Here is a 25,324-nt window from a genome sequence, read left to right as displayed (position 1 = left end):
CAGGGTGAGCCAGGATCGTTTGACAGTTCTGGAGGGCGCTGTAAGGGAGCTCGACCCTCGGTAAGCTGCTGCTCTTCCACAGGTAAACTGGGCTCCTCGGCTACAAGACACCGTGGAGCCACCACAGTATCTCTTTACCTACATGCACGCTTTCACCTACAGAAAATTCTTACACCTCGGAGCAGGCATCCTAGTTCAACCCTGTTTGCATGAACAAGACTTATAATTTGGCATCTCCTTTTTTTTTTTTAATTTTCTTTTTTAATAAAACACTAATCTCATGGCTTAATATACTTTCAGATAGAAAGCAGAAGAAAAGATTGGTACAAAAAAAAGTCTTCATGTCACGTATGTAAACAGTAACAAATAATGTAAACATCGTATTTCCTCTGCTGGGATATCCATGCTTCTTTTTTGTCTCTCCTTATTCATATATTCATTCACTATAATACCATCAACTCATTAATCTATAATTCTGTAACTGCCCTGTAGGCTATCAAGCATACTTTCTTTCATTGCAATTAGGTATGTACCCTAAATCTCCTTACACCCAGGAAGTGTAATAAAGCATTCATTTAGTAATTTTCATCATGATTTCACTGGAATTTTTTTTTCATTAAAAACTGTATTCATCATATCAACCACAAATTATTAAATCCCTCTCTGATCAACCGTTGCAGAAAAACTAAGGAATCTGTTACGATCATTAACTTAGAAATGCAGGCACTGGAACCTCTCGAGATCTTCAACCCCTTCAATGCCCTTCAACCCCAAAGTACATTTGAAAAATGTCAGCACATCCTCTTTCTTCTAAGAAATGATACAGCTGCCCCAAATCCATATGATTTCCCCTGGCACCATGTGCATCAAAACATTTTTCTTCCAAAGTGGAGAACTTTCTTTGTTTCTGAATCTCAGCATGTCCACCTTCCAAAGAAACATCTTCTCTGTGCCGAATAAGAATTCTTTTCCACGTTAATCTTCTTACTCTGAAAGCAATTGGAGAAATATGGATCTATCTATGAAATACTATTTTAGAAAATACTATGAAATAGCTGTTATCACAGAAGTCGATACATTCCATTTGTACGTATTTCTTGACAGAGATAATGGTTCCCTGGCTGGTCATAGAAATACTACTCACATGCAAACACTCCCATAAGCAGGAGTTTGTTTCTTTCTATCTCCTCAGGATCCAAAAACCTTAACATTATTCCTCACAGAATAATTGATGAAGATGTGGTTTCAATTTCAGTGCTTGCTTCTGCCTTGCCTGTGATAAGAATTCTTATACTCTCTTAGCTGTTATAATCAAATGACAATGCTGATTTATAGTCTGCACCACCCAGAAGTATAAATGATGGGAGCAGAATAAAACATGAGTGTAAAGCGATCGAACAGCATACATATCTAACATAATTGGGGTACTGCAGTCCATCACTATACAAGTAAAATACAGAGGAAGATAAAACAGAAACAAATGTGCACTGTGCAGTACTAGTAGCTTTGCTGCAACCAACATTACAGCAGATATTCATTGTTGTAAATACATTATGATAAATAAATAGTTTGCAGACCTTAACAGGTTAGAAGGTGGTTGGATTTCACACCTTCTGGCCACATACACATGACAAATGTAATATTCTAACTACTAATGATATGTAAGTACAAAGAAAAACTAACCGTGACCAGAACTCTTCACAACTGCTTTGTAGACCTTCTACACAAACAACACCTGGTTTCCCTGGCATGCAAAACCCTGACAGAGAGAGCTCCTTGGCCCAATCAATTATATTTTTTCTTTTTTGCTTGTTGTAAATATGATGACTATAGATCCACAATCGAGTGAATGTGGTTACATCTGGCTGCGTGGCGTTTGATGTTGCCGCTGAGGAAGATGAAAGCTCTTTGTCAATGTAAGCAGCTGCATGGTCTTTAACCCATTCCCTTGCACTCAACATGCAGGGCTCACCACTGCAGTTTTGCATCAAATACATTTTTAGATCAGAGTTCAGGTGAATCTGCTGAGAGCGGCTTAATAATGATGACCTAAAGGAAAAAAAAAAAAAGAAGCAGCAGTTGTAATATGCTTGACATTTAGCATGTTTTCCAAACAGTTTTACATCAAGTTGCCAAAAAAATCAGGCCATATTTAGATAGTATGCACTTGCTACGGATATTTAAGTGATAATAGCAATGAAAAGGTCTTTAGTATTTAGTTGGTGTGCTGACTCTTGAATTCATATTTAGTACTACCAATCTGTAAATCAAAATCAAGAAAAAGGCACTTGAAAAGTAAGTGTAGTGGTTGAACTCATTTTCTGTCATATGCAAGGCTACTTATGCATATGTAACAGAAACGTTCCAATAAAAAATAACAGAAGCCTGAGGGTAGCAGCATTTTGACAAAGGAAGAAGACGACCAACTGAGTAACTTTTTACTCCTTTAGTTAAGTGTTAAGCCTTGTCAAAACAGACAACAGTCTCTTCTTGAACATCAGATGTCTGAACAGTATTTACATGTAACCCCTCTGTACAGAAGACGGCACTCCTCCATGCTTTTCCCATTTTTCTCACTTATTTGCTGAGGACACCAGAGAAATCATAACCTTGTAGATTTTTCTTCAACATTGTTGTCCATCTGGCTTAATTTGACAGAAAACTATCAAAAAAGGACTGGGTTTTTTCCTGTTATAACTGTATTTAAGTAGTACACCACACCTTCTGAACGTTTTTAATTAGCTGTACTTTTAATGCCATACCTCACAGTAATTTCTGGTAGAACAGTTGGATATTTAAACGGTAATGCACAGGCCATGGAGAATTCCACCTAAAACCAAAGAAGTGCATATTCAGTTCAAGCAAGCCCTAAAATCCAACAAAACAAAAATAAAAATAAGAAAGGTTTTTACTATACCATAGAGGCATTAGAGACCTCTGGCTTTACGTTCAGTGTAAACTGAACCTTTGAAGATGGCATCTCTGCAGACTCATTTTCAACGTAGTGTTTTAGTTCTGCTACTGCCAGCTGGTCGGTCACAGCGAACTCTTCCTCATACGGAAACATGCTGGAGAGTAAATCTAATTCTGAAATTTGCACCTCGGCTGCTTCTCGGTTAGTCATTGCTGTTGTTTCCTGAGCGAAGAACAAATTAGGGAAGAAAAACAGGGCTTGAATATGGGCCACAGTGCATTAGCTACCTCCGTGTAAATCGTATTAATCCTTACACCGAAGCCCATCAAACGCAGCTCGTCTATGTTCAGCAGCGAGGAGCGTGAGGCCCCTCGGTGGCCTGCGGCGGGACAGCCTGTAGCGACCCGTCACCAAACACATCTCCCCCTCACAGGGCCGCACTCCCAGAGCGCAGCCGCCTCTGCTGCTTTGGCACCCCTAGAGACGGAGGTTGGCGCGCCCCTCCGCGCACGGCCGACCCCGGCCCCGGCCACCCGCACCGAGTGCCCAGCGGCAGCCCCGCGCGGCGGGAGCGGGGCCCGGAGGTGCCTGCGCCTGCGCATGCGCTGACACGTCCCCGTCCCCGTCCCCGCGCCCTTCCCCCGCGCCCGGTGCGCACGGCCCCACAGTGCACCGCGCCGGCGCGCGCATGGCAGGCGGCGGCCGTCGCCCAGCCGCCTGGGAAGGAGGCGGGATTCCCGCGCTGACCCGGGTCGGAGCCATGCGCTGCCAAGTCGTTCACGCTGCGGCACCGGCAGGTGAGGGACGGAAACCCCCGGCCCTGCTGTCCCGCCCCTACCGGTCTCCTTCCGCCGCCCCGGGACTCGCTCCTCCGGCTCTCCGCAGCCCGCGCTCCGGCCGAGACGCCGGCCTCTCTCCGTTGGCCGCGGCGCCTGTCAGTGAGGGCGCGGGAGGCGGGCGCGGGCTAATCGGCAGCGGGCGGGGCGGGGCGGCGCGGCGGCGGGGCCCGGTCCGCGGGACGGGGTGAGTGGCGCGGCCGGGGGTGGCGGGGGGACGAGCCGAGCGCCTCAGCCGGGCTGCGCCCGAGTTCCGGGGCGCACCTGCTGCCCGCCGCCCTGGGGCCGGGGAGCGTGGGGCTGCCCCTGGCGGCGGGCGGGCGGGCGGGCGTCCGGCGGAGCCTGTGGGGCAGCGCCGGCCGCGCCGCGGGGCTTCCCCGGTGGGCCTCGGGGCGTCCGGCGCAGGTGCACTTTGGCGCTTTGCAGACCGCTCTGTATTATAATATATATATGTGTGTGTGTATATATATAGATATATATATTTTAAAAAATGAAAAAAAGCAGGCGTTTCACTGCTTTAGTTGCTGGGGTCTGCGGGGCGTTCCGTGGGAAGGGCTGGTGCGGAGCCTGTCAGGCGAGTCCGGCCGCACACAGCCTGGGTGCCATTAGCAGCTGCACGTGTTCGTCCCGTCCGGCCCTCCTGGCTGGGCAAAGGCAATTCAGAAAGGATTTTAACCGTTTTGAGTTGTTCCTTTAAGATCAAACGTCGTAGCTTTTTGCGGGAAATTGTGCTGTAGAGGCAGGTTTGGGGATGAGCTGTTGTTTTTCTGAACAAATGGCATGCAAAGTTGCAAAAGCTGGTAATTGCGCTCCTGATGAAGTGGCTGCCTACCTGTCGTTCAGCAGCTCGGTAGCGTGCTTCGGAAAGGCTTTTCATACAAAAAGCCTTCAGTGGGTATGGCGCCTAAACTCTTCCCAGCTTAGTTTCTTTCTGATTCTCTTGGGCTGGCTTCCTTTTCTTTTGGCTGTGACAGCTCCAAGCAGGCAGCTGTTCTCCATGGCCTGTGTGCTGCTGAGTTCGAGCTAAGAAGTGATTTTGAAAGGACAAATATTACGAGTCACTTTTACTGCAGTGCTAACATGTTTACATAAAGGCTGGACAGCAGGGTTAGGCCGTGCTGCAGAGACTTGATTTTTGAACCCTTCCAGCTTGCATAATTTCATTGTAGAGCATATGTAGATTTTTAAGTTTACCTGATCTTTTTGAATGATCTTTTTTGAGATAAGTGTCGGGGCCTTGTGGGTGCTACAGACTAGAAGCTAGAAATGTCCTACCACGGGTGCAGTAGCCAGATTCTTGAAGGCAAGTACCTGGCTTAGGACTCTGTAGTGGTAGATCTTGGGTCTACAGGCATACCAAATAACAGATCCTGTCTGAAGTATTTTCTTGGTATGTTGGGAAGGCAATCTTAAGTCTCCCCCACTGAAGAAACTGAAAAATCAGAACTCCTATTGTCTGTATATTTTGGAATAATTAGAGTATTTGCATGTGTCAGACTTCATCAGAGATACAAGGAATTTGCAGTAAAGAAAACTGAATGAGTGTAATTGCAAATAACTTTGTGAAAGAATTGGTACAGATGCAGTTCTTAACCTAAGTTAAATAAAGTACAAGTTCTAAATGTTTATAGGATTTTTGGTACTTAAGTTTCCTATCTTGTTCTTTTGTGCAATGTTTTTTATTTAAGATTTTAAATCATTTGGGTTTTGTAATTCACACTGTGATCTTACCGTACGCCACACCTAGTTTCATGTTAAAGTGTAATCAATATTATTTTTTTTTAAACGCCCATTTGTTACAAGTTAATTCACTTCAAGAGACATTTTGGCCTTAGAAGTAATTTATGGGTTAGAAATGAACAAGTAAAACAAAAACCTACTTTCTAACGTACTATTTTTCTTTGCTAGGACACTGTTCTATGTAAGAAAAATTCCAGACTACAAATATGGGAAAGAAACGCACCAAAGGCAAAACTGCACAGTCTGATGAGTCTCTGGATACGCTGGGTACGTTTCCTCAAATAAGTCCGTGGTCCTAATGTTTGTTTTAATCTCAAAGGAGGCTTGAAAACTCATTAATATTAAAGGTCTCTATCTGGGGCTAGTCACTGGCTTTGAAATCTCATTTACAAAGTGTGGGTTTGTATAATTGAAACCGAAGTCACCAAGAAACATTAGTGTTGCTACTTTTCTAAGCACGCTAGAAAATAATAATCCTGTCTTGAAAAGTAGGATTATTTTCTGGTTTTTGAGAAACTCTTGACACAGTTCTTTACAGATACATAGATTGTATAAATTTCCTCAGAACATAAAGTGTTTGTAGAGTCAGCTGCTGACCTTGTCATGATAGATTTAAGTAGCATTTTCCTAATGAAGATTTTGTTGCAGAAGACTCTTGCTTCACCAAAAAGGTTGTGATTAAAATACTTTTGTGAAAGCATTTGTCTTTACATTAGCAGCTATCTTAGCTGAGGTGTCCAGGGCCAGTACTCTCTACTCATAGTGCTTTTTGGTTGAAACCTCTTTCTCTTCCTCTCCTTCTGTTCATAATAGTTCCTAATCCCAAATAGTTAGTATTATCCTTACAGCTGTACTGGATCGGGTGTCGAAATTTTTTTAACTTGCTTACCCTGGTTATTCTAGTTCTTGTTCTTGCTTGTGGTGTGCAGCATTCTTTTCAACCCCCTTGCCTGTCCTGTCACAGATTATGTCTTGCCCATCTTTTTTTATTGATCCTGACTGGGGAAACGAGTTAAGCCATGTTAATTTAGCTGAGAGAGAGCGCACTTACAGTTTTAGCCAGGACGCTCAGTGTGATGGCCTGTTATTTTAAAATCAAGTCTACTCTCCTGTCGTTTCCTGGTTGTCCTAGTCTTGTGGTAGCTTCGGTCTGCTGTGGCTCCTTAGCTTCCTTTGTTGTCTTTCTGCCCCCCTAACCCCAGAGTCAAGAAGAGTCTGCCGTGACAGTTGCTCATTTTTTCCTTTAGCAAAAAAATCAGTTATGGTGCAGTTGCGGCGGAATCTCACTTCTTTGGCTAAAAATAGGCTAGCTTACAGTCTGATAAAGCCACAAATTTAAACAAAGACTGATGGTTGTGAATAACTCCAATGTAATAGTAGTAGGCAACATACAAAAGGTTTCTTTAAAAAAGACAATTTAGAAGTTGTAGATGAAGCTTGTTGCTTTTAAAAAAGCTTAAACAATGCATCTAAATATCTGTTTGTTCTTATTGGCTAACATTTTTACTGTGGTAAAATCCTATAATCTTGGACAGAAACAGAACTGTAGGTATAAAACTTGTCACCTGTTTCAGCTTGTGGCAAGAGAAGTTTACAGCCTTAAGACAGCAACCTTGTGTATGGTCCTTAACAAAGAGAGATTCAGAACTGTTATTCTATCTGAGCAGTAATAAAACCTCTGTAGCAAAGGACTTAAGACAGTTGAATTAAGTAAATGGCTATGTAATTCTTCTCAATCATAATTTCACAAAAAATGGTATTTTTTTACATGTTAAGTACAGACAGCATTTTTTTTTATCATGGGTTTGTTTACTCTGTGCTTTTTGACTTTTGAGATAACTCTTTGTACTGTCACATATTTGACCCTGTATATGCAAATTTAGGCATTTCTTACTGTAAATAGTGAAGAGTTATAGGCTGATGATGCTAAATGTCTTGGAAACCTATACTGAAAAAAAAGGGTGGGGAGGGGGGATTAAAATAATTTACTCATTTTTTATGTGGAAAAACTTGATCAGTTTGCGTACACATTGTCAGTCGCAGTTTCTCTGTACGTGACTTAGGCTTACGGACAGCTTCTCTTTGTGCAAGTGACAGTGTAACTGACAACCTTAAAATTTAATTATCTTTTTTGGGTTTTGTTTTGAACTCCTGGTAGTAGCTCTTAGCAACAGATGCCTGGTTTTGGTATAACCATACTTAGCAGAATTTGATTAAATAGCTGGAGTTCACACCAGGCCCAGAAAGTGCAGCTTCAAGTAGGGTACAGTGTTGCAGTGCAAAGTGATAAAGGATGACTCTGCCATTCTTTTTTACCGTAGTTTGCTGCATAATTTCACCGAGGCAGCTCAGCTGGAAGCATAACCTCCATAATCTCCACTTTTATAGGCCAGCCAGGTCCTGCCTTGGTGACTGGGAACCGTGGCAGTGGGCTGTGGCTGCTCCCTGCGAGGTGTGGGAATCATAACGCCACAATAATAGAAGCCCACAGCCTGGCACAGTAGGTAGGTTTGTATCCAAAAGTTTTGTCAACTCCTCTGACTAGATGTAGGTTTGAGCAATATTTATTTATTTTTTTCCAGTAATGTAGTAGTTTAGGATGCAGCAACAATATCCCCAGATTGTGAATGGGGTATCAAAGGGTTTCTTTCTGATATGTCTGCTAAATTGTCAATGTTTCTTTGACTCTAGAAAGGCTACCCTAGCTTCTGCATTGCTGCCTGTGTCTTTGACATTTGGATTTGTTGTGATACCTACATCCTTCTTGTGCTTTTTATTTTGTAGAACCTGTGTGCAAGCATATTCGTAAAGGATTGGAGCAAGGTCATCTGAAAAAGGCACTACTGAACGTGGAGTGGCATGTTTGTCAGGACTGCAAGGCAGACAATAAGAGACAAGAGAAATCTGAGGAGGAGGCTGATAGAAGCCCTTCGATATGGTTATGTCTAAAATGTGGCCATAGGGTATATCTTGTTTTGTTGCTAATTTGTCTTAGTATCTTTCAGTGTCTCATGATAATAATAGTGGAACAAGAGAGCTTCTAGTTAAACTTTGGCATTCTTTCTTATTTTAAAGTGATGCTACATACATTATCTTATATATTGTGGTGTGATTACAAAATGTCTACTCTGAATTGCAAAGGAAGTCCTTAGATGCATGGCACAAAGGCATTTAGCAGGCTTATCCTGAGGACTTTTATTTTTCCTAGAAAGTCCAAACTATTTTGCTAAGAAAATAATTTCTGTTTAATGCTCTTAAATAAGATCTTATGCTCACATTAGTTTACTGAACTGAAAACTCTGCATGCTGAAGCAGTTTTTGTTCTTTTTCATTCTTCAAGCTGTTCAAACTGGAAGTTAAAAATTAGATATTCAGTCCCCAAGCAACTTTATAGTTATTCTGCACCCAGTAAGTTTCCAAGTTACCTTCCTCTCTGCAGAAGTGTGTGTCTTGGAATAGAGACCCATCCATTCATCCTAATTAGTTTAATGTAATTAAACAGTTTTGATGTTAATACTTTGTTTATACACTGATTTAATGTATGTTTCATTGATAGTCAACTGGATTTTGTGACACTTGGTTATCAACATTGTAGGGCTGTGGCAGAAATTCTCAAGAACAGCATGCCTTAAAGCATTATGCAACGCCAAGATCAGATCCCCATTGTTTGGTTCTCAGTCTGGACAACTGGAGTGTGTGGTGAGTTTGTCAGGCAACAGTTACGAGACATAGCTAGAAGGCAACAGAGGCTGGGGTATAATTTGTGTTTTCTTTTCTTTTTGAATTCTAGCATTTATATCTAGGTGTATGTAAAGCATTTCCACACACAGAAGTCCCAGCAGTCTTTGCTGAGATTTGCTGAATAAATATTACTTTCCTGTAAAAGTCATAACTAGAAAACTTCCATAATTGAAGTTGAAATGAACCAACTAGTAAATGCTCTTGACTTCATATTTTTCTACTTTTGCTAGGTTGGAATACTGACATGCAGAAACAAATATTAATATGTAGCTCTAAATCTTAACTTTCAGCCTTGGGAGAAGCTCCTTTCTGATGCACACTTAGTGACAAACTTTTATTACTTTTATTTTCTCAACATATATCACATCTTAATACAATATGTGTGGTTAAGAAGCACAGCTGTAGAATTAGAAGATGCTACTGGTTCAATCAATCTCCCTGGTAGTATTTCCTTCTCTTAAAAGGAATAGCATGTTACAATAGAAGAGGGAACCTTATTTTTCTAAACTTTGCTATACAGAAATACTGTGTCTGATACAAAGAGGTTTAATTTTGCTTAGTAACCTTTTTTAAAACTTGTTGTTTGTCATTATATTCACTTTATTATTACCATTACCTCTTAACTTGATCATATTGAGCACTTCTGTGTGTAACAATTAGTATTTTTATTGAACTCTAGAATGGAAATAGACATTATTAATAACGTGTATTACTAATGAACTAGTGAACTTTTGGGTAATGTAAATTAGTGTTAAAATTATTGAAGTTATTTAAAAACTGCATTAAGTTTTAGAACTGAGAAAATAAATCAAAGTACTTGCAAATGAGAGGAAGTTGTCTAAGCAAGATGTTTTGCTTCCTTCTAGAATTTCTTGGTTTTACAAACTTGCACAAGTAATTATTCAGATTGATATATTGGGTATAAACTATTGTTATAAATCAAACCTACAGTCAAGAACTGTATTTCACAGTGGGCCTGGTACATAAAAGCAAAAGCAGTTTTGATCAGAATTTATTAATGCTACGAATGTATGAATAAATCTCTCTATGGTGTGCGTGCATATGTGAATGAAATTAGATTTGAATAGTACCTGTAAACAGTTAAAAGAAACATTTTGAAGTTGGAGAGAAAGAGGAAAGGTCTAGTAATTCGTTAAGTTCTGCTGTTTTGGATTTACAACAAGTGCTATTGTCTGCATTTTCAATACTGGTATGGCATAGCAGTTGGATCTACATAGGTTTTTTCTCCACCGGTTAAACAGCCATTGCTGAAAAAACTGTTTTCAATCCATTGATTCCTTCAAGGTTACTCACAAAATTTTTGATGTATGAAAGGTTATGATGTTAAAATTGCCTGTGGAATTAACTGTCATTTGTTACTCCAGGAGTAAGAATACCTATCTTTATAATTAACCAAACAAATGATAAATAAGTTATCAGGGATCCAAAAGTTGAGCCAATTTTTTGAAAGAGGAATGAAGAAATGTGAAAATTGCAGCTAATTCCAGAGATGCAAGAGATTGAGTAAAGTGCTTTGCTGTGGACTTCTGCTGCTTTTAATATCAGAAAATAGTCTGACTTATAGTAATCCTAAAGTCTGCTAAATGCATTTGTGCCTAGGAACTGTAACTGGTATGTTCCAAAGTGCAGAAGTATTTGCATTCTCTTCGATACCTTTTGTCACCTCTTCAGAGAGCTGATTGGGCAGAACTACAAAATGGGTATATACAACTCTCCTTTAGCTGAATGTGTCCCAGCAGAATTTTACTCTTACTTGAGCCTTTATCACTGCAGTTTTTTATTACAATTTTGTTTAAAACGGATTAGTGGCCTAACCACACAGTGTTTTGCTCATAGAGACAAACAAGTTTGTATCAGCACTGGAAGAGCAAATAAAAATGCAGGATTAATGAAGGGCACCGATTTATTTCTTACCCAATTTAAATATAATGAAGTACTTGCTTGGCTACAATACTCAGAATATGGCATAATATTCATAAGTAGTTTCCTTTAGGGCCTGATATCATAATTTCTTGATTTTGGCAAAATTTTCCATGCATTTATATTTATTGTAATAAGGTTTCTAAGCACATCTTTTAAGAGTCTTAATTTATATTTGTAAATGGCTGCCTGCAGTCAGTGAAATAATTTGGTAAAGATTAGTTTTTAAACTTTTTATTTTCTTGATCAGAAATAGATAGAACTCTGAGACGTCTAAATTTTAAAATAAATCTTGGAATTTTATAGTTGTGTAATGAATTGTATCAATCAAGTAAATAGTTTAGGATTTTTAAACAACAGAAAAGAAATGATTAATTGTTTTTATTTTGGGGGGGGGGCGGAGACAGGTGCTACATATGTGATAATGAAGTTCCCTATAATACTTCAACCCGGTTGGGGCAGACTGTGGATTATGTTAGAAAACAAGTTTGTATTGATTCATCACGTATAGGTAAGTAATTATAGTATACATACTGTAGATCAGAAAGTCCTTTAAATGTAGGAGAGAGTGTACATTCTGGACTTACAATACTATATTAGATTTAACTTTTGAAGTACCTTACGGTAAAATAAAAAGCTAATTTCTTCCCTTTTTTTCTTTGTCAGAATTCTGGTAGCATAGGTAACATCCTAGCCTGTGGACCTAATTGGACCAGATTTTGCTCAGTGTCCCCTAAACTTGTTACAGGACAGAAATACAGGAATAGGAGGGAAAAAATACAATTGTACTATGGCTTTTTTAAAAAATGCGATGTTTGGTTGCTCTGTAAGGAATTGACTGAGTACTTAGAAGTGCTGTGTTTGTTCACGATTGTTTGTTCAGTCTGTCTTGAGATCTGAAGGAAAATTGTCATTGCTAATGATAGTTTGATTATATTTTTTAAAACTATTTTTGTAGGTATTTGTGAATGTGTCAGCTGGAATGACATAAGTCTCCAGCTGTTGCAGAACATTTCCTAATGGAAGTAGTATATATAAGATGATTTGTCTGCTGGGTCTGTACATTTAGTATAGGTAGCTGCAGTGCATTCAATACTCTCTAAAACGGCATGTTCACCCTGTAGTCTATCTGCAAAATGTGGTGGTTTAAAAGGAAACAACCCCCAAAAACCCCATGGTTTCCACAATGGCAAAACTATTTTTGTACACGGCATTTCCAGTAGAAAACTTGGAAGAATTGGTATATCAAAATAAATGCTATAAGTTGTAGCTATCAGAAATTCCAAAACCATCCTACACTTGGGTGAAATCATAGCCCCCTAGGGAAATAGATCACAACCATCCAGTAATGCCACGTGGCTGTGTCTGAATATTTGCTCAAGAAACAGCTGAGGTTTTCCCACAGGGACTAGAATCTTCAAGAGGTTTTGGTCAGTCTTTCCCAGATACATTGTTTCTCTACATCTAATATTTGAACTTTGGATTTGTTGCCAGCATTTTCTCAGGTTTGAACTGGAGAACAGATGAATAACTGGGTGTCAGTATCAGGTGTTCCATCTATTGTTGTCCACCTGTCTGTTTCTTGTCCATCTGTGAAGACTGTATTATCTCTTCCTTGTTTTCTCTGAGCTGGTGTTACTTTATTTTAAAGTTAATCTTGGCTCATATCCTATTATCAGAAACCTAATCAATAGCAGACTGCCAAACTGGCAGAACCAGTGTGGGTGGTGTTCTGAAAGTTACCTGGAATTCCCTTATGGTTTTATTAAACAGGTCATTGACATTTTGAGCTCTGCACCAAAGTAATTTTGGGGAAAATGTCTTTAGTGTGTCCTGAAGAATATAAATATTCCAGTTTCATCTGTTTAGGTTCATGAAGTGAACATGAGAATGCTTTGACAGTGGGAGGGCTCTGCATTTCATTTCAGACAATAGTGCCATGTCTAAAGGGATTTTATTTCAGATGTCATCTTGCTAGATGTTGTATAAAGCCTAACATTGGCGATTTTGCAACAGGAATAAAATTTCAGATAACACATGCAGAGTTTCAGAGATTGTTGGCATGAATGGCTTGTGGGCAGAGTGGCATGTTTAAATTGCGTGCTGATCTGAAGTGGCATTTCAGGGGTTCCTTGATTATTTTTTTTGTTCGTTTTGTTGAATTTTTAACTCCTGTTACCTAGACGGTTTAAAAACCTAAACCAGTAGTGTTAACATTTATACAATTACAGAATTAGTTATCGTATGTTTAAGTTTTAAACACTGTGGATTGCTGCTGTTTGTAATTCCTTTTTCCTAGCCCATTCCCTGTTAGTGGGTTAATATGTGGTATATTTTTTTTTATTGTTTCAGTAGAAAAACAACAAGAGAACAAAGGATTTGAAAATAAAAAAGTAGAAAAAGACAGCAAAAATGAACAAGAAAAAGAAGTCTCACTTAAAGAAGAGAATTCTCATTCAAGTACTAACGCCGAAGTGGCTGTGAAAGGACTTAGTAACTTGGGGAATACGTGTTTCTTTAATGCAGTGATGCAGGTATGGTAGTTATTGCTCTTAAAAGCAACTTTCGACTAGGGAAAAAAAACAACAAAAAAGCCTAGCCCACAACAGCCCTGCCCCCAGTATTTTACAATGACACAATTAGAATGTGATTTTTATCTGCCAAGAATGATGCGTTCATTATAAAAATAGCATATTGGCCCAGAGAAATACGAAGAAATGGAGCTGCAGGTTCAGACTTGCTTCAGGGGAAAATACAGTAAACTGCCTTGTCTTTTGGGCACAGCATCTTTCACTGATGGAGATAAAGCATGCCAACTTCCTAATTTAGTAATAAAATACTGTGGCACATCACCCTTGCTGACCTCTTAGACTGTAAGAGATTAATACCCAAAGACCATGGGTGTTCACTGAAACAAAAATGTCTCGGCATCAGGAAATCAACTGAAAAGTAAATGTTAACAGGATGAGCATGTTGTATTGCTGTCTTTAGTGTCTTGCTCAGCTAAGAAGTGTTTGGATAGAATAAACTTGCTCTTTCTTGTGTATTTGTTGTGGTTTAACCCCGGTGGGTTTAATCCCAGCAGGCAACTAAGTACCATGCAGCCCCTTGCTTCACTAAGAAAATTATTCCAGCCAAAACCAGGACAGTATTAAAGCTCATATGTAATCTTGTGCTGATTGGCTCTTGCTCCTGAAGCTTTACTCAAACAAAATTCCCACTGTAGTTGCAAGTTTTAGTAAACTGTTTAATTTGATTTTTGTTTCTAAAACAAGCAGATATGCACACTGCGTTTTACCTTTTGATTTTGGAATCGGACACTAGTAAATAGACCATCAAAAGATCATAGAAGAATATAATAATAATTAAAAAAAGACATAATAAGAAGAAAAGAACATAGAAGAATAGTACATTTAGGGTTTCTGCTATCTAAGGTAATACATATAGAGGACACTTGGAAGTCCCGTTAGCTGTACAGAATGTACCTTTAACTGCCGAACACTATTAGAATTTCCAGAGGGGTAGTTACCATTCTAATTCTGCGGGAAAAATAAATTGCTGTAATCTGGTTGCTACAAATTCCATGACTAGTAGAGCTCAGCTGCCCTTCCTCTTGTTGCCAAGGTACCAATCTTTTTCTTTCTTTTGTGTTCTTCAGAATTTATCCCAAACTCCAGTCCTGAGGGAGCTGCTTAAAGAAGCTAAAATGCCTGGCACAACAGTTAAAATAGAGTCACCTGAGTTATCCATGGTATATATATGCTTCAACTTCCATAGTGTTTCTCCCCACCCTTCCAGTCTGTTAAAGAAACAAGCAATGTTCATCTCTGGATTTTAAAGCTCTCAGCTAAATACTAACAAGATTAAGATGTAAAATCAGTGGGAACTTCACCATTGACTTCCATAAAACTGCTTCTGAAGTCAGCAGAGGTCTTTCTTTCAAAGTGAAGAGCAGTGATTCAATACTCTGTTAGTTGTCATCAAAGGAGTATTTACATTATGATTAAGTGGTTTAAAGGATGAAAATGTGTAACACTTGCTAAAGTGTCACTTTCCTAAATGCACAATAGGAAACTAGAGAATGTCTGCTATGCTAACTTAAATAACACTTCTTGTCACAGTTGGGGATTTGGTTGGGAAAGAAGGGTTGTGTGTTTTAAGAAATTGTATTTTTTTTTCCTAATAAAAGGAGAAATAATGGAGTTGCAACTAAGCAATATAAAATTAATGATTCTTAGCCCAGTATTTTGGTATCATCTCATGAGAAACCACATGTTGATTTTTTTGTCAGGTTAATTTACTGCCATTTTAGAATTTTATGTGTTCTATTTTATAATAATGTTTTCAAGAACTGAAGTGTTTAGACAAGGTAAAAGTTACTCCAGAAGGTTCCATCACCAAATTAAAGCAAAACAACTTTGTTGCTTTTGTTTAAAACAGGAACCTCAGCTGATAAAACTAGATCAGCCAGGTCCTTTGACATTAGCCATGTATCAGTTCCTGACAGAAATGCAAGAGACAAAAAAAGGGGTAGTCACTCCTAAGGAACTTTTTGCTCAGGTTTGTAAAAAGTGAGTATCTGTACAATTGCATGTCATAGTGAGTATGAAAAAAGTTTTTTAGTTGCTTAAAAAGGTCAGTTTTCTTCCTTTATTTTTTCTTGAGCTCACATCACAGCATATAGAATCTGTGTAATGCTTAACAAGTTTTGAAAGAATAGGATTAAGAGCAAAATATAAATGAACAGTCAGTGACCTATTCTGATTAGCTGGCTTCGTATTTTTAGAAAATACCATATGTAGACCCTTGTTGCTTTTATATACAGACATGTTTGAGACTTTGTCTTTTTGTGTCTGGTATGAATTGTTTCTTCTTTGTCTTATCTTTTAAGTTCAGTTACACTTTACAATTACTGTTTCATTTAACAGAGCAACACGATTTAAAGGTTATCAGCAGCAAGACAGTCATGAATTGCTTCGTTACTTGCTTGATGGAATGAGAGCAGAAGAAATCCAAGTGAGTGCCAGTTTCAGTTGTGCGTGCCCACCTTTGTCATATCCCAGACCAAGACTTTTTCCTCTGCTGAGGGGAGAAAGAACTTTCTGAGTCAACCTCTGTAGTGTGATTTGTGCTGCCCATAGCATGCACTTGAAGCACATTAGCAACAGAGCTATAGAACTGAATAGCCTTTAAGCAGTGGACTTGTGAAGGAGCAGCCATGGGTATTGCTATTTTCATTTAACAAAACTATCCAAGGAATGAAGTTTGCTTGTGGCCTGTATCTCTTACATATATTGCACACATTGTTCAGGTTTCTGAGGTGATGGTGCTTTCTGCCTTTTTGGGAAGCAGTGTACTGGTTACTCTCTATGCTTTTCTAATAAAATCTAATAGAAAGTTCAGTTTTGGTTGTTTTAAAGGTCTTCAATTAATTCAACATTTCTAATATAAATGTCCGTTGTTCTGCAGAAATAAATTGACTTGTCCAAAATTTCTACCGAAAAAGTGGGTTTGGAGTACGTGTAGTCACCCTAAAGAATGTCCTTTTGTCTTAATTTCTGAGATGCCTGAAAGTTCACTTGTGGAAATGCCATCTTTTTCCTTTCTTTTTTTCTTTTTTTTTTTTTTGCCAGTTTTCATTGGGGAAAGCATTTAATCCTTAGACTAGTTTTTCTTACATGCTATTTGCATCATGGTTGCAAGCTTGTTTCTCAGTTGGTTATTTGTTTAATATTTGCAGGAACTATTTTGTGTCTGCAGGCATTTGTGGTTTTTTGTATTGATGCTCTTAATTGGAGAAGATTAAACTTCATCTGAAAGACTTTTGTGACATGAACTAGTTAAATGAATTACTTTAGGAAATTTTACAGTGTATTTGTTTTGAAAATTTCAGCAAGTAAGTGTTGGAATACTGAAGGCAGTGACTGACTCTAACAAACAAAATGAAGAAGAACTTAAAAAAAAAATTAAAGGTAAGATACCTGTTACTGATATTCTGATAATTTAAAATCTTCTGTTTCATTGAAGTACACAAAGTAACATTAATAGTGTCAGCTAAAAGATACATGTTTAATTGTACAACTTTATGCCATGCCCTGAGTATGTGTGTATCTAGAATATAAGGCTCAATAGTGCTGGTCTATTTTTTTAAATGTCTCACTGATTCTGGTGTTCTTTCCTTCTTAACAGTGTAAGAGAGAATTGATTTGATAGACATTATAGGTTAAAATATGTTTGGGTAGGGTTTAATCATTTAAATATTATGTAAGAAAATAAAATATTAGCACATAAGGGTAATGATTTATTCAGTCCTAGCAGTCCATTGTTAATAAAAATTATTCTGTACACTGTTCAGGTTTTTTAACTTTTCAACATGACTTAGATTAGAAGATGAAGAGCAAGTTTAAATTCAGACTGTGCACTACACTGAAAATACAACTTGAGGAAATTGTCTTTGTATGTAAGGCACCTATACAGGCAAAAGTTGGTGCTTGTTTTTTAGCTTCAGACAGTTAAGTCCTGAAAGAAAAACAGGCACGTTTACTGGGATGCAGTACTTCTGAGAAAACAGGAAAATGTGTTTGAGTTGAGAAAGTGGTAAAGGTGTTGGTTCAGTCAAGCTGTCTTCTGCAAATGTGATTTTGCCCCCATTTCTTTGATATATGAAAGAGTTTTAATTTAAGAATCTTGCAGTACTTCCTGAGGATACTAGAACAGGTCAACACATTCCAGCATACATCTTGCATACTGTATTTTTGTTTTTTATTTGGTATGCCATAACTAAATCGGTTGCCAGTATATTATATATCATATCATTAACTTTACTATATACTTTGTCAATTCTCAGAATATGAAAAGAAAAGGGGAATACAAAGTTTTGTGGATCGAATATTTGGTGGTGAATTAACCAGTACAATTATGTGCGAAGAATGCAGAACCGTAAGTAAACTGCCTGCTTTGAACAGCCTAGAGTATAATTTTATGTAATCTGCAGAAGAACCCCAAACTAACTACATGTAGAAATCAATTAAAAATTGGTGAGGTTTGCTTTAGTTAATACACTAAGAGTTGACTAGCTGCATGCTTTTCAGAGGGGCATGGTTTGGCTGGAATCTTTCTTCACCTTATGTTATAAAGCTAATCTTTTAGTTCCTTTTAGAAGCCTTCCAGAAAAAGAGGTCAGCAACAGCAAACTGCCTCTGCCAGAAGAATTCACTCAGACTCCCAGTAAACGCCTTCCATTGGTGGAAACTAGAGTGAACGAATTGTTCTGCTACCAGCAGTATGCTGCCAGGGGCCCTTTGCTTTTTCATTAGATGATTAGTCTTTCCCTTTCCCACACTGGAATGACCGTGGGTTTGCCAGGGGAGTAGTTAAGCAAGAAAGCACTACTGGGATAATGCATACTGATAATGAAGTAATTAAGGGTATTATTAGTGAGTGGGCTAGACAAATATCATGACAGATTACAGATATCAATCTCATAGTCCCTAAGCTGGGTTCTCACGTTCCTGGGCCACTAGAAAACTGAAATTTGTGGAAGTATTTCTTGTTTGTTTCTGTGGTAATGACAGATTTTGGTGATGGATAGCTGTTTGTGAAGGTAGATTAGCTGTGCTTTACCTTTGTATGCACAAGTGAAAGCATACGTTGAAGGCAAGCAAGCCCCTACATGCAAATAAGCCTATTGACAGCAAGTTAGCCACTTCTAAGCAAAATTAAGTTGGACTTCTGAATATTCATTTGAAGGTATCCTTGGTCCATGAATCTTTCCTTGATTTGTCGCTTCCCATACTAGATGATCAGGTAAGAAATTGTATGTGCTTGCTTTTTGGCTTTGTTTTTGTTTGATTATATGAAAACACCTTTATTATATAATCATTAGGGAATTCATTTATACATTTTTCATATGTCTCTTTTGAGAGCTAAAATTACAGATTTTCCCAGAAAGATAGAGAATAATATTTTCCCGAGAGTCATTTCTGTAAGTTGTGGCCCATAAATAGTCTCTGGAAAATCACTGATAGTCTGTTGGTGATCTTGCTGCTTTGTCCGTTAATGTTTCTAACATGGAGATTGGCTTAGGGAAATAGTAGAGTATGTTGCAGTGTTGTGTCACTATTACAGAAGACTGAGTTGCAAAGAGCAACGCTTCCCGAGTCATCTTCACTGTTGTAAAAATGAAGGAAATTGCATGACAGTAATGGGTGCCTAGTAGTTGCTTGAATACTTTTTGTTTGTTTGTGGTTTTTTCATCCATTTTTCTGCACTGAGTGCAAGAATACTTCTCATGATATTCATGTTATTGAATAAAGGTAAACATCGGTAGAATGGTATGTGAATACTTGATTGATCTCTAGCATTCAAAATACTTGGTTTGCTTTGTGTTTCTTACTGATAATCTGTAATATTTCAGATTTGTTATGTTGCACTGCTCACGTAAAAGCTAATGAGTAAATACTGAAGTGAACCCCCCCCCATCTAAAGGGATCATATGTCTTCTGCAACAAACAAATTTTATTTTAGCAGAAAGAAACAATTTCTGTGGCAGGCAGTTCAACTGAAAATGTCTCTGCTTGTGTAAAATGTTACTCTTCAGTGCATTTAATAAGATGTACATCTGTTAGAGCTAAAGGTAATATTGCCCATTTACAGGTTCAGAATTTGGCCCTCCATAGCCTTATTTTTTTTTATACTGTTTGATTCTGCAAATCATTGTTTCAGATGGACTCCCTCCAGAGTGAGACATCTCTTTCGTAACGATTAGGGTGAAATAAATGAGTTGTGTGTTGTAGTCATTGCAATGTTACATTTGAGCTGAAAAGTCAAATAAAATCTCATCCCTGTGGTTTTCTTTGGAACACTGTCTTGTGATTTGGGACAATAACATCTCTACTGCTGTTGTTGTTCTGTGGCTTTTGTTTTTTGTAGAAAGTAAAAATTACAAATGAGAGAAATCTTAAAAAACCCAAAGACAATAAATCTGAAGATGAAGAGAATAAAAATAATGACTGTTATCTTAAGCAGAGAGATGAGCCCCCTGGTACAAGTAAGCACCTTCAGAAAAAAGCGAAGAAACAGGCCAAAAAACAAGCCAAGGTTGGTCTTGTTAAGTATTTCACTTTTATTAATAAAGTGCTTGCAACTTCTGGTAAAAGCAATTCTTTTTGCTTCCTCGGTTTAGATGATGGAGGAGACAGCTTAGAATTTCTCCTCACTCAAATGCACAATGGAAAAGACAGATTGTATCTACGTATTCGCTATTAAGGAGTTACGTGTTCTGTTAAGAGTTGCTGTGCTAGGAATAAGCTAATACCCAGAGGCACATGGAATTTACATTGCCTGCCTGAAGTAGCATTAATTTGAATCAGACAGCCGTTCTCCAGTCATTGATTGCAAGAATATTCATAAAACTTTAGAATACAGATGTAAAAAAGAATTGGGAAGATACAAAGGGAATCATTAGTTGTATTTGAAGATACTGTGTAACAAGGAGCAGTGGGAACTATTGCCAAGTGAGGATAAATTCGGTATTGGTTGAATTGATCACCTCTGTTCATTAAATCATAGATTATTCTCCCCCCCTTCCACCCTTTGTATCTGTGGCATGCTACAAAAATTTTGCTAAACAAGTAGTAAGAACTGCTAAATATAATTTAAACTTCCTCTGGGTTTTGTGTTCTTGTTTATTATGTATTCCAATTTGCAGAGCCAGCGCCGCCAGCAAAAACTTCAAGGAAAGGTGCTTCACTTCACAGATATCTGTGCAACTGAACAGTCAGAAAAAGATGTTGAGTATAACCAAGAATCAGAGGTGGAAATTAACTCTGAAACTTGTGATATGAAGCAAGAAGAGGAATTGTCAGATTATTGCAAAGATCACTGCTTAACTCAAAAAGATTTGAGTATACAGGGAGATAATACAGAAGTTCAGAGCATGCATGAAAATACAGGAAAGACAGAACAAGGATGTGTAGAAAAGGAGTTTTTCATGGATCTCCCTATGGAAGGCTCAGATTCACCTGTAAAGGTTGTCAATGGCCTTGACAACCTGTCTCTGAAAGACGAGGATGATGAAAATGAAGATGAGGAAGAGCTTGCTACTGACTTCTCAAAACTACACTTGGGTGCCAGCGCTGAATCTGATACAAGTACCTTAGATGACCTTCAAACTGTTCCCGTCAAGACATGTGAAGTATCGACTGAAGATCCAGAAACAGCGTTTTGTACTCTTGCAAACAGGGAAGATCTGAACCCAGAAGAAGGTTCAATCCATCACTGTTTGTATCAGTTTACCCGTAATGAAAAACTTACTGAGACCAATAAACTACTCTGTGATGTATGTACACAAAGACATTATGGACCAAAGAAGAACACAAAAAGTATGACAAATTATCTTTTAAAAGAAAATTTTAAATATGTCTTTATCTGCTGCTTGGGTGGGTTAAGCGGGGGAATGTCCCTAAAGTGGTATTTTTGTAACTTTAACTTGGATCGGTTGAGCAAGTATTCAGTGGGTGGGTTGTCAGAACTTTTCACACAGATTAGTACAAGCAACTGAGCAGAACAGCAGGCTCACAAGCCTGGCTACACAGTACCGCAGGACTGAAGAAGAACAATGAGCAAAGAGGTGTGGGTTTGGGGGAGGGAAAGGGCATTTCAATCTAAAAATATATTATCTGGATGAATGTAGGCAGTAGCTATTTAGTGACTTCTCTGTTCTTTCCCTAAATGTGAAAATTCTGCTGTGACAGTCATAGGGAAATCATGTTGGTGTTTGCTCAAAAGGCCAAGAAAAGCCACTTCCGATTTCTGGTTGAGTTGTGGAGAATGAGCAAGAATTCATCCTGCTTGTGGTGACACCACTCATACGTGGTGTGAGCGGTTACTCCTGTGATAAGGGGTCTGCAGATGGCAGCTCTTGTACAGTTCATCATGTTAAAGGGGAATGTTCAGTTTCACAGTTGTAGTGGATGACATTGTGATAGTCTAAATAGTGAAAATAAAGACATTCTTGCTGTAACATTTGTTCACATGTTACTCATTGGTGTTTTTTTTCTTTTCTCCAGGTGAAAAGAAGTACATTTATACTAATGCCAAAAAGCAGATGCTAATCTCTCTTGCTCCTCCAATTTTAACTCTTCACTTAAAGAGGTTTCAACAGGTAAGTGGCAGGCTGATATTGCAAAAATGTGTATGTATATATTATCAGTTTAACATGTATATATGCACATAGTGCTAGCTTAACTTAAAACTAATGTTGGCATATTTTCATTTCCTATAAGGCTGGTTTGTTTTGGTTGGGTTTTTTTTCCCCAAGGTTTGAAAGGCATTGGTGTGCAGCATTGTTTTTTTTTTTGGTCTTTGAAGAGTTGGGGATGTATTTTCCTGAAATAATATCCATTAGTTATCTGGAAAAACACTGTTTTGTGAGTTTATTTGCATTATATTCCCTCATTATTCTTATTGTTTACTTTATCAAGCAATATCTTAGCATTAATTCTTTCCTGCTACTATAGTAGTTCATGGACTCTTACATTTCAGTACAGATAGAATCGGATCCCTTACTAAATGAATGTAACAAATGGGTCGGAGGAATTGGATAAAAGAGGATTCTGAGCCTTACTGCGTGTGTGTGTGTGAATGGAAAGCAGTGCTATTTAAATCTTACTTATAAAATCCGAAGTAAAGTGGCTTTAACTTTTTTCTAAATTGTAGGAAAATTTTTATTTTAGGGCTTTAGTTTTCCAAGAAAGAAAGAGGAAAGAGTATCACCCTTCTAAATCTAAAGCTATTCAGTATTTTGGTCAAAATACTTGAAAAATAAGGGATGTGTCTTTAGGTGAAAAACAGTTTCACAGAGAAAATGGAAGTGTTCCAAGAGACTGTAAAATGATTAAGAAAATAATATTTGTCATCTTTTGCTTTTGTTTTTCCAGTTTGATGCTAGAAGATTATTTGAATAAGGTGGGAGTAGAAGTTACGTCAGTTTTGATGATACAAAAGCAAAATTAGATCCTCAGGCATATTATGTATGTGATACGTACGTATCAGTATCTGAGAAACGAGAGATAGTTACATAAGTAAAGTAGAACTGATTCTTTTTCCACTTTTGCTGTTACATTAAGTTACCCTAAGAGTGAGTTTAAAGAGCCTTGTTAACTTGTGCTGCAGTGCAGCATGTTGGGGCAAGGGAGTGATGCTGGAAAACCTTGGGCATTGGAGGGGAAAAACCCCCGAACAACCCAATTGCTTTTTCCCTGATTTTGTTTAATGTAAAACTAATTCTGCATTGTTGAAGCTTTAACCTGAAGTATTTAGTAACTCAGCATGGTTTTGATATGTGCATTTTAACATTATGGGTTTTTCCTCTACTTCGTCTGTTTAAGGCTGGATTTAATCTACAGAAGGTTAACAGGCACATCAAGTTTCCAGAAGTGATAGACTTGGCTCCTTTCTGTACAGCTAAATGTAAAGTAAGTGGGAAAACAATCGGGTTCTTCTTCCCCGTGTTCTAATGTGTTTTCACAATGAAGCTGCTTAGCAGAATCTTTGTAGAATGCTTGTCAAGCTCCAGTTGTTTTGTGTAACTTGCAAGTGCTGTAGTGCTTGCGTGAATCTGTAATGATGGGCCTCCCTGTCATCAGCATGCAAGTCAAAGTGAAGAGTTTACATTCCAGCTGTGTTTAAAACCCAGTACCTGACTGACATACCTAAACTTTTGCTTTTATAGAATGTGGCTGAAGGGAATACAAAAGTACTGTACTCTCTCTATGGAGTTGTTGAACACAGTGGAACAATGAGGTCTGGGCACTACACTGCGTATGCCAAAATGAGAAATATGAACAACCATCTCTCTGACCTTGTCCTTCGAGGGCAATCTCCTGAAGGTGAATAATAGGAAGTGTTTTACAAATTATTTCTTGCTGCAGAACAGTAATGGGATGGGTTGTTCCAATTCTTTGTAGTGACTTTTACTCCTAAATTCTTCCTTTCACAGCTTTAGAAACGGAACCAGTAAAAGGGCAGTGGTTCCACATCAGTGATACCCATGTACAAGCTGTGTCTGCATCGAAAGTGCTGAGCTCGCAAGCCTATCTGCTGTTCTATGAGCGACTGCTGTAACTCATCTGAGAAGCCTTCTTGTATGTCCAGCAGTCTTCAGGTGCTCTGAAAGAAGGCAGACGCAAATCACACTGTTAACATGTTGGAGCTACTGTACCCAGCTGCAGGAATATACTTCATGCTTCTTAGACACACTGACAAGTGGATAACTTATACTTTTTCCAGTGTTTTCACTACTTCTAAATAAATGTTTTTTCAAAACTACAGCTCTGAGCTTCTATTGAGTAATTTGTGCACTGGCACAGGTAAGCAGTGATTACTTTTAGTTTCCTGCAGGTGCTGTACATCTTCAGCAGCAGCTGTTTTGCTTTAAAGGGACCAGCTAGAACTTTGAACTGTAGTTATCTCAGCTATCAGCTTTTCCTTGTGTATTTTAAAATGGCTTAGAGCAGAGACAACAAATTCAGTATCAGCTCACCTTCCACTGCTGGTCTACATCCAGTAGAGGACCCCTCAGTTTGCAAACTCTCCAGGAATCCTTTTGTATGGAAACCTCACATGGGTATTTTGGTAAGGCTGGGAGCTCGGTGCTCTCTACCTTTTGCTACAGGCACTCCAGTGTAGCCTTTCTGCACTAGACTAACCAGTTAGTCCTGCAGTGACTTCTAACTTTAAAGTTCTCTACAGGCTCGGCTTCACATGGGGTTTCACAGAAATAAAACCTTGGGTCCTCCATGCTTGAGCAGCAGCTGCTTACATTCAGTGCATTTTTCCCAACAACCTTACCAAGAAAAGGGGCAGTCTTGCATGTTCTTGTGACCCTTACCAGCGGCAGCAGCACTTGTGCAGCTGACGATATCAGTATGCCAATCCTTCCGAAAACTTGCTGAGTTTATTTTTCAGCCACACCAGCAACTGACTATAAAGCGAACATCAGTGTAGCTGTCGTACGGCAGCCTTATTTAGGCATAAGATAGCTCAACTTGATTTAGCCTTCCACTCCCTTCTGGCTGTGAAATGGAGTAGCACTGACAAGACTAATAAAAGGATTAATTATTGAAGTGGCTTCAATTTCAAGTGCAGTTCT

General features: G+C 38.6%; 2 protein-coding genes across 8 annotated transcripts; one reads left to right on the top strand and one right to left on the bottom strand.

Moving 5' to 3' along the window:
- Positions 1-251: 251 nt before the first annotated feature.
- RWDD2B (RWD domain containing 2B) lies at positions 252-3,835 on the bottom strand. 2 transcript variants are annotated; one of them, XM_040582841.1, is made up of 5 exons: positions 3,753-3,835; positions 2,918-3,136; positions 2,763-2,830; positions 1,684-2,049; positions 252-989 (listed from the first exon to the last, which is right to left on the bottom strand). In XM_040582841.1, the coding sequence occupies exons 2-5, from the start codon at positions 3,122-3,124 to the stop codon at positions 755-757; spliced, it is 876 nt and encodes a 291-aa protein (XP_040438775.1). In that variant the 5' UTR covers positions 3,125-3,136; positions 3,753-3,835; the 3' UTR covers positions 252-754. The 2 variants fall into 2 exon arrangements, with proteins under 2 accessions (XP_040438775.1, XP_040438774.1); XM_040582840.1 differs by lacking the exon at positions 3,753-3,835 and adding an exon at positions 3,229-3,465.
- USP16 (ubiquitin specific peptidase 16) lies at positions 3,592-24,503 on the top strand. Of its 6 annotated transcripts, none has more exons than XM_040582837.1 (18): positions 3,594-3,711; positions 5,659-5,757; positions 8,275-8,453; positions 9,086-9,189; positions 11,580-11,683; positions 13,528-13,706; positions 14,831-14,923; positions 15,613-15,743; positions 16,101-16,188; positions 17,066-17,144; positions 18,020-18,111; positions 18,922-18,978; positions 20,104-20,271; positions 20,882-21,554; positions 22,242-22,336; positions 23,562-23,648; positions 23,906-24,062; positions 24,173-24,503. In XM_040582837.1, exons 2-18 carry the CDS (start codon positions 5,697-5,699, stop codon positions 24,295-24,297), a joined length of 2,472 nt encoding a protein of 823 aa, XP_040438771.1. In that variant the 5' UTR covers positions 3,594-3,711; positions 5,659-5,696; the 3' UTR covers positions 24,298-24,503. The 6 variants fall into 6 exon arrangements, with proteins under 6 accessions (XP_040438773.1, XP_040438771.1, XP_040438768.1 ...); XM_040582834.1 differs by having other exon boundaries at positions 13,525-13,706; XM_040582836.1 differs by lacking the exon at positions 3,594-3,711 and adding an exon at positions 3,781-3,848 and having other exon boundaries at positions 13,525-13,706.
- Positions 24,504-25,324: the final 821 nt, after the last annotated feature.

This window comes from Falco naumanni, chromosome 2 (assembly GCF_017639655.2).
Source record: "Falco naumanni isolate bFalNau1 chromosome 2, bFalNau1.pat, whole genome shotgun sequence".
NCBI classification, from domain to species: Eukaryota; Metazoa; Chordata; class Aves; order Falconiformes; family Falconidae; genus Falco; species Falco naumanni.
This window is presented reverse-complemented; position numbering and strand designations above follow the sequence as displayed.

What these genes read in the sequence shown, in the direction of transcription:
- RWDD2B (XM_040582840.1), bottom strand. An exon ending in CTACCAGAAATTACTGTGAG is followed by an intron (nt 2,050 to 2,762) that starts GTATGGCATTAA and finishes TTTTTCCTTTAG; the next exon opens with GTCATCATTATTAAGCCGCT. An exon ending in TGTGAAGAGTTCTGGTCACG is followed by an intron (nt 990 to 1,683) that starts GTTAGTTTTTCT and finishes AATTGCTTTCAG; the next exon opens with AGTAAGAAGATTAACGTGGA.
- USP16 (XM_040582834.1), top strand. Translation starts at nt 5,697, where the DNA reads ATGGGAAAGAAACGCACCAAAGGCAAAACTGCACAGTCTGATGAGTCT. An exon ending in TGAGTCTCTGGATACGCTGG is followed by an intron (nt 5,758 to 8,274) that starts GTACGTTTCCTC and finishes TTTATTTTGTAG; the next exon opens with AACCTGTGTGCAAGCATATT. An exon ending in TATTGATTCATCACGTATAG is followed by an intron (nt 11,684 to 13,524) that starts GTAAGTAATTAT and finishes TTATTGTTTCAG; the next exon opens with TAGAAAAACAACAAGAGAAC.